The sequence below is a fragment of the Bos taurus genome, chromosome 29, assembly GCF_002263795.3.
Source record: "Bos taurus isolate L1 Dominette 01449 registration number 42190680 breed Hereford chromosome 29, ARS-UCD2.0, whole genome shotgun sequence".
Classification (NCBI taxonomy): Eukaryota; Metazoa; Chordata; class Mammalia; order Artiodactyla; family Bovidae; genus Bos; species Bos taurus.
In genome coordinates, this window is record NC_037356.1 from 48,510,666 (window position 1) to 48,518,631 (window position 7,966).

General features: G+C 63.3%; 1 protein-coding gene across 7 annotated transcripts in view; it reads left to right on the top strand.

The window, feature by feature from the left end:
* Positions 1 to 7,678, top strand: part of OSBPL5 (oxysterol binding protein like 5) — a 66,850-nt gene extending 59,172 nt beyond the window's left edge. For 6 of the 7 annotated variants that reach the window (XM_005227390.5, XM_059883131.1, XM_059883130.1 and 3 more), the window contains 8 exons: positions 1,729 to 1,826; positions 2,253 to 2,342; positions 2,438 to 2,574; positions 2,973 to 3,158; positions 3,393 to 3,519; positions 4,786 to 4,927; positions 5,276 to 5,378; positions 6,764 to 7,678. In XM_005227390.5, coding sequence (XP_005227447.1) covers positions 1,729 to 1,826; positions 2,253 to 2,342; positions 2,438 to 2,574; positions 2,973 to 3,158; positions 3,393 to 3,519; positions 4,786 to 4,927; positions 5,276 to 5,378; positions 6,764 to 6,902 — 1,022 coding nt within the window. In that variant the 3' untranslated portion in view covers positions 6,903 to 7,678. The remainder of the gene's footprint in view (positions 1 to 1,728; positions 1,827 to 2,252; positions 2,343 to 2,437; positions 2,575 to 2,972; positions 3,159 to 3,392; positions 3,520 to 4,785; positions 4,928 to 5,275; positions 5,379 to 6,763) is intronic. The other variant, XM_059883133.1, reaches the window with a different exon arrangement.
* The last annotated feature ends 288 nt before the right edge of the window (positions 7,679 to 7,966 follow it).

The window sequence follows — 7,966 nt, forward strand, 5'->3', positions numbered from 1 at the left end:
AGTGAAAGTGAAGTCGCTCAGTCGTGTCTGACTCTTAGCGACCCCATGGACTGCAGCCCACCAGGCTCCTCGGTCCATGGGATTTTCCAGGTAAGAGTACTGGAGTGGGGTGCCATTGCCTTCTCCAACTAGGAAGAGCTATTTTAGACTTAGGCACCATTGTCTGGAGGTGAGGTCTGCTTCCTATGAGTGGTCTGGTCTCTGTTTCCCTAGGGCTTTCCACTGAGCTGAACATAGAATGTTTTGTTTTGTTTTTTTAAGATTAAAACAGATGTGTTCACACTTACGTTTCCAATCCAGATTCAAGACAGTGGGTTTTTGTCCGCCCCATTTAGCACATGTGAAATGTCTTTCTCCCATACAAGACAGCCCATTTCCATGAGCCCACCACGATCACTTTCTATCTTATTCACACCCCACGCACAGCACTCACAACACAGCCCCGCCCGCCAGCAGGATGAAAGTTGCTCAGTCTTATCTGAGTCACTGCGAGCCCATGGACTATAGCCTGCCAGGCTCCTCTGTCCATGGGATTCTCCAGGCAAGAATACTGGAGTGGGTAGCCATTCCCTTCTCCAGGGGATCTTCCCAGTGCAGGGACTGAACCCGGGTCTCCTGCACTGCAGGCAGATTCTTTGCCATCTGAGGCCCCAGGGAAGGCCATGAAGGCAGCATGGGCTGTGATTTTTGCACTCCTTCCCATCCTCGGTAGGTCCCACTGGGATCTGTAAGGTCACTGAATACTCCCCACTCAGGTCATGCCACCAAGGGACACTCATTCTGGGCTTTGGTTTCATTGCACTTTGGATTTTTAGGAATTGCTATTTCATCTTTAAAATAATTTTGTAAATGAAAACAGGTGAAAGTCAAAATGAAAGTCAAAATGAAAGTCAAAACTGCAAAGCCGGCTACAGACAGTTCTAGGGCCTCTGATGCCTCACCCCACACACGGGGCCCTGCCCCTGCTTCTCTGACCCCACGCTGCCCTGTCCTGGAAAAGCACCTGAGCAGTTCGGAGGCCCCTCCCTTCAGTGTGGCTTTTCCATTGGGTGCCTGGAGGATTTGGGGGTGATTCCTGCCATGTTGCTACTTCAATTAGCTTGTGTTTTTTAAGAAGTTTCGAAAGACATATTTTATCCCACATCTCTAAGTGTCTTAGGGTGACAGTGATCCTTCCTTTCTTCCTTCTCTTCTCCCCTTCCTTCCTCAGTTCTTTCTTTCAGAGTAAGCCTTCCATCTGACCAGAAATAGAAGACTCATGCTTTCCTTTGCTAATTAAAACATTGACGTATTAAGTTAAAACAGACCCACGCAGGGCAGGGACTATGCAGCCAAGTGACCCACAGTGATGAGGGGCTCCTAGGGGACAGTGGGGCTCCTGGGAGCCTGGAACAGGGGCTTCCTGGAGGCGGTGACCCAGTAAGGGTGAGGGTGTCTCTGAGACTTAGCAACTCACACGAGCAAAGGCACTGGGGCCAAGACCCGTCCGCCAGGGGAGCAGGCCCGTGAGGAGCCAGGTCCGCCGGGGGAGCAGGCCCGTGAGGAGCCAGCTCCGATCTTCACCCTCCTGGCAGCGCTGGCCCCCGGGAGCACCTGTCATCCCTGCTCCCTTCTCACCCTCGGGGCCTGACACACTCATGCCGGTCTCAGTGCTGCTGGGACTCCACCGAGGCCTGGGGCTCAGCGGGCCCCGGGGCAGCCCTGACCCCCGCCATGGCTTTATTGCAGGGATCCTCTACGGCACGATGACCATGGAGCTGGGCGGCAGGGTGACCATCGAGTGTGAGAAGAACAGCTTGCAGGCTGAGCTGGAGTTCAAGCTCAAGGTAGCGCAGGCAGCTCAGCCACCCCAGGGCTTTGGGGGGTGTGGGGCTCGGGCAGGGGAGAGGCAAGGCCTGGGGGGGTCCCCCACCACCCTCTCTGTGCCCAGGGATGGTTTTCTGAGCAGGGGCATACGGTGAGCAGCTCCTGGCCTTCCTGTAGCACAGCCGGGGCTGTGAGGGGTGCAGAGAGGGGAAGGGGCTGCCCGCAGACCACACAGCAGAGCCAGGAGAGGCCAAGGCCCATCCCCACCACGGGGCACCAAGGTCTGTCTGGGACCTGCACCCTGGAGCTCCGGCTGGGCCGCGGGCAAGTGTGGCCGCCCCTGCTGTGCACCAGGGCTGGGAGCTCGCACCCCCACGAGGAAGGAGCCCCTCCTGCTCCCCAGCTCAGTGCCCTCACCCGCATCCATCTCGGGCATGTCCCCACAGCCCTTCTTCGGGGGCAGCACGAGCATCAACCAGATCTCGGGGAAGATCACCTCGGGCGAGGAGGTCCTGGCGCGGCTCACGGGACACTGGGTGAGACCCGCCTCCGGGCAGGCGCGGGCAGGCGGGCGGGCCCGGCTCCGGAGGCCACGGCCGACACCTCTGACCCGCCCGGCCATCTGGGGCAGGACAGGGAAGTGTTCATCAAGGAGGAGGGCAGAGGAGGCCCCGAGCTCTTCTGGAACCCCAGCGAGGAGGTACGCAGGCAGCGGCTGAAACGGTACACGGTGCTGCTGGAAGAGCAGACGGAGCTGGAGTCGGAGAGGTGAGGCCTGGGCGCTGCAGGACCCCCAACCCCAGCCGGAGCGGCCAGGCTGGCAGCTGCGATCCCCTGGATGTCCCTGGCACGAGGACAGACCCGAGGGGATCCCTGGTGGCAGAGGACATGTCCGGCTGTGGGAAGCTGGAGGGAGAGAAAGGGAGGCCTGGGGAAGAGCGAGCTCTGTAGGGAGGGCCCTGCTGATGCCAAGTGTGCGCCCAGCATAAGAAAGAACCATTTCATGGTAAATAAACAGTGCCCAGGAGAGATGGGCACCCTGATTATGTAGTAAGCTCCCTGTCACTGGAGGCAGTCAAGTGGAGGTTGCTCCGAGCCTCCCCTCTAGTATGAAGGGACAAGGCTGCCCAGGTCCCCTTGGCTCAGAGCAGGTGCTCCACTCGCAGGCTCTGGCAGCACGTCACCAGGGCCATCAGTGAGGGTGACCAGCACAAAGCCACACAGGAGAAGTTTTCCCTGGAGGAGGCGCAGCGGCAGCGGGCCCGAGAGCGCCAGCAGAACCTGGTGCCCTGGACACCCCAGCTCTTCCACCTGGACCCTGCCACCCAGGAGTGGCGCTACCGATATGAGAAGTGAGTGCCAGCGGACTGGGCCTGGGCTGCGCGGCGGGCTGCTGGCAGACCCCCACTGTCCTGGCCCTGACTGATGGGGAGGGAGGTCCATGCGGGGGCTGCTCATGGGGGCAGGCTGTGGTCACTCCTCTGGGGGCTCCATCCCTGATGAGAGGCTGAGGGCTGGGCCGGGAGGGGGCCCCTCAGTGTGGGGGCCACCGCCCCTGCCAACCCACACTCTCTGGACGCCCCCAGCCACAGCCCCTGGGACCCCCTGAAGGACATCGCCCAGTTTGAGCAAGATGGGGTCCTGCACACCCTGCAGCGGGAGACCATGGCTGGCCAGACCGCCTTCCTGGGCAGCCCGGGGCCCAGGCACCAGGTCAGAACCACCCCGGGCCCGGCCTGGGCTCCTCCGCCCCCACCTCACACCCAGCTAACCTGGCCCTCCTCTTCTGGGTCCCCATCACACTCTGACCCACACACATCCCAGCAGGGTCTCCCCTGGTGTCCCCCTGGGTCCCTGTTTCCCACCCAGCAAGGGGCCAAGACCCCTGGACTTGCAGGACACGCAGTTCCTGGGACACCCCGATGTTCAGGGCACTGTGCTGGGGTGCACTGGCCCTGCCCCATCGCTCCCCAGAACCGCCCTCCATGGTGTCGGCCAGGCGGTATCCCATTGTACAGATGAAACACTGAGCCTCAGGGCAGCCCAGGGGCTTGCCCAAGTAGCAGGAGAAGGAGGAGGTGGCATTTGCACAGACTCCTGGGCCTCTGTGGGTGGGTGAGGAGGGTGGGAGAGGCAGGGGGTGGGGGTGAGGTGGGGAGGACAGCAAGAGGCCCTGGGGAGCACAAGGGAGGAGCACTCTGGCAGAGGTGCCATTTCTGGGGGAGCCCAGGGTGGCCCCACGTGTGGAACAGCGCCCACTGGGCGCCCACTGTGCATACAACTGGGGGACACTCCCCTCTGGGCAGGGAGGGGTGGGCTCCCCCATTTTGCCCAGTGGCCCCAATTTCCCCAGCAAACGGGGACCGAGGTACCTCCTGAGCTGTGTGTGTCCCAGCCCTTCCCCCACATGCCGCAGCCCCTCAGCCGGGGCGGATAGCCCGGTCCCTCCCGCACAAGTCCCCCCGGGCAGGCCTCTTCACCCTCCTCCCTCTCCTCAGCCTCTCTGGTCAGCGCCGGCCCCACCACACCCCCAAAACCTGCCTGTGTGGGAAGCCCCCCTGCCCCGGCTCTGACCACACTCATCGGGGCCGAGGGCTCCCATGCAGGGTGTCGGGCACCCCCCGGGCCCTCGCGGGGACAGGCCTGCGGTCACGAGGCCACCCCTGTCCTCTGGAGGCTCTTCTGAGAATGGCCAGCCCGGGGGTCCCTGCGTCCACGCTGGGGAAGCCCCGGCCGTCAGCGCACTGAGAGGGTCAGCCCTGCCGGCTCCGGAGTCCCACGGCCCCGACCCCGTCGTCTCCCCCTGTATTGGGGGTCGGGGGGTGGTGGTGGGTGCTGCGTCAGGTCAGGGCCAGGCCTGTCACCCGCCCAGAGCCAGCAGCCTCCGCCGCTGCCAGCCGCCTCTTCTACGGCACAGGTGGCCCCGCGGGTGCGGTGGGTGTGGGTGGGCTCCGGCTCAGCCGCTCCGTCTCCCCCCAGGGGTCCACTCCCAACCCCCGGCTCCGCAAGCCCAGCGACCAGCCTTCCGGCCACAGCCAGGTCACCGAGAGCAGCGGCTCCACGCCCGAGTCCTGCCCCGAGCTCTCTGACGAGGAGGAGGAGGACGGGGACATTGTTCCGGGTGAGACCTGTGGGCCGGCCCCTCTGGACCCGTGAAGCCGGCGGGGGCGGGGGAGGGGGCGGGGCTCTGAGTCGGCCCTTGGCGAGGGGCGGGGCGCCCAGCGAGGGGCGGGGCTTGCCTGTCTGTGGCTCTCCAGGTGGGCTCCAGCTTCCTGGTCCCCTGTCTTCAGGGACTGCCTGTCTCCCCGTTTGGCCCCGCTGGGCTTATCAGAGGCTGGCTGAGCCTTGGAGTTCCCTCCGGGGTGGGCACCACCTCCCTCTTGTGGCAGTGGCTGCAAGGAGGCGGGCCGTGGCCCCAGGCCCCCACCCGCCCATCCTCACCGCTCCCGCTCCTTCCTGACGCCTGTAGGCTGCGAGAGCCCGTGCCCTCGGTGTGGGAAGGAGGCGCGGCGGCTGCAGGTGCTGCACGAGGCAATCCTGTCCATTCGGGAGGCCCAGCAGGAGCTGCACAGGTGGGCCGCCGTCGAAGGACCAGCTGGGGGGCACGGGGTCAGAGTGCAGGACAGCTGGGGCTGGTGAGGGGCGGAGCTAGATGGAAGCTGGAAGGAGGTGCTGGCGTCAGTGGCCCCCCAGCCCCAAGACCAGTAGGACCACAGAAACAGCGAGTCATGTTGGGAGGCCTGAGAACATGTTGGGTTTCGCCCCCCGCGGGGAGACAGAGCCCTGCTCGCCAGCCCTGCCCCAGAGCCAGGCTCCAGTCAAGGCTGCAAGTCTCTGAACTGCAAAACCTTGGGCTGTCTGGGCCTCAGTCTCCCAATGTGTGGACTGGGGTTGACAGCAGTGCCCCTGGGGCTGGAGGAAGGTCTGTAACGAGGCCAGCCCTACTCCCCTGCGACTCACCCAAGGGGGCCCAGAGGTGTTTCTCACCGTTCGGTACCAGCTCCATCGTGATGCTGTGCAGGGCCAAGGGAAACGGAGACTCGACACCTTGTAAGAGTGGGGGAGGAACGTGGTCTCCATGATCAGGGAGCACTTCCTGGAGGAGGATGCATTTGGGCAGGGCGGAGCTGGAAATGGGGAACGCAGAGGTCAGTCCAGAGTGGCGGGCACCACAGGATGGCCGCTGCCAGGAGGAGGGGGAGTTGAAGTGAGAGGCCGAGACGGAGGAGCCGGGCCTGGAGGCCTTGGGAACCTGGAGGGGGCTTGGGGCAGCATAGAAGGAGATTTGCTGCTTTGCTGTGACGGAGGTGGAGGGAAAACAGCCAATAGCTTCGGCTTTTGGTCCAGACACAGTGATGTCAAGAGGCCAGGACGGGGCTGCAGCTTTCCTGGGCTGCCAACCAAGCCCCAGACCGGCAGCTTCAGATACAGACTTTTGCCCCTCCCCGGCTTGGAGGCTGGAAATCCCAGATCAGAGCAGGGCTGGTCCTCCCGAGGCTGCTCTCCTAGGCGTGCAGACAACGGCCGTCTCCTCCCTGCGTCCTCACAGGGTTGTCCCTCTGTGTGTGTCTGTGTCCTGACCTCCTCTTCTTACAGGGACCCCCAGTCCTGTGGGATGAGGGCCCAGCCTAGTGACCCCATTACTTTATTTACCTCTGTAGAGGTCACACCTCCAAACAGTTGTGTTCTGGCTGCTGGGGGTCAGGACTCCAACACAGAACTTTGCAGACTCTGTTCAGCCCACAACAGTGGAGGTGGGAGGGGGGATGTGAGAGCCCCAGCTCCGCTAGCCCTGACCCCTCTTCCTGGAGGGTGTGCCCAGGGAGCCCCAGGCAGCCACTGTGCCCTGGGGCCCTCCCCTACGCGAGCCCCCCGGCTCCGTTTTCACCAGAGGGCCAGACTCCTCACCGTGCTGCTTGGCTGGCCTAGGCTGAACCGCCGCGCCCTCTCGTTCCAGGCACCTCTCGGCCATGCTGAGCTCCACGGCCCGCGCCAGGCAGGCCCCAGCCCCGGGCCCCCTGCACAGCCCTCGCTCTTGGTTCCTGCTCTGCGTGTTCCTGGCGTGTCAGCTGCTCATTAACTACATCCTCAAATAAGAGCCCGGTGGGGACGGCGTGGGCATTGTCTGCAGGACTAGGGAGCAGGGGAGGCCGAGCATCCCTCCCAGGCACCTAGCACTTTAAGCCAGCCCCATGGAGGCAGAGACTCCGTGAGCACGGCCCCCGTGGACAGAGGGACCCACGGCCACAGGACAGCAGGAGGGACCTGGGGGGGTTGCCGCACGGGATACCCCTGGCGAGGCGCTGGCCTTTCCCACAGGGCCCTCCCCCCACGCTGGCCTTAATGCTGAAGCCAAATGCCACTCTCACCCTGGGCCACGCCCTCTGGCAGCCTTGCCTCATCACCCCCTCCCCAGGCAGCCGCAGGGGGGCTAATGGTCGAGGGACAGGACGGCCCGCCGGGCTCCAGGTGTTGCCCCTCGGCAGGGGTGAGTGGGAGGCTCTGAGGAGCAAGCCGGCACCCCAGGTCCTCTTGGGGGCCCAACACACACAGCGTTCCTTCCCGAGTCCCCGCCCACGCTGTCCTGGACGGGCTGCAGGTGGGCTCCGGGCGCCGGCTGGGCTGCGATGGGGCTTCCTTCTGCCCTCTGTGCTGTCTGCACGGTGGGGCCCAGTTCATACACTTTACAGGCCCGGCCCATCTCCCTCAGCGGGGACATGCCAAGCTGGGGCGGGCACAGGTGAGCGTGGGGTGCCTGGGGGGCATCCCTGCCTGGGCCCGAGGGGGGACACTTTATTCAGATGGATGCACGATCTTCCCTTCACACACGTTTTTAATAAACGCAATTGCAATATTTTAGGCAGGCTGCAAACAGTGTCTGTCAACTGGCCTCTGTTCCTGTGTCAAATGCCGTGTGTGTGTGTGTGTGTGTGTGTGTGAAGCTCTGCACATGCAGACACCGACGGGGCCGTAAATTAAGCTGTGGTGGTGCCACCTGAGCTGACCAGTTTTGTACCCGTGTTCTTGCCCCTCCTCCAGTTTCGGGACACGTCTCCATGCATGAAATAAACAGACGCACGTGTGTGCTGCCTTCTTGGGGAAATTCTGGAAACCAGTAGGGTTAGGGTGTCTCAGAGGAGAGATTCGATGCCAGCAGAAG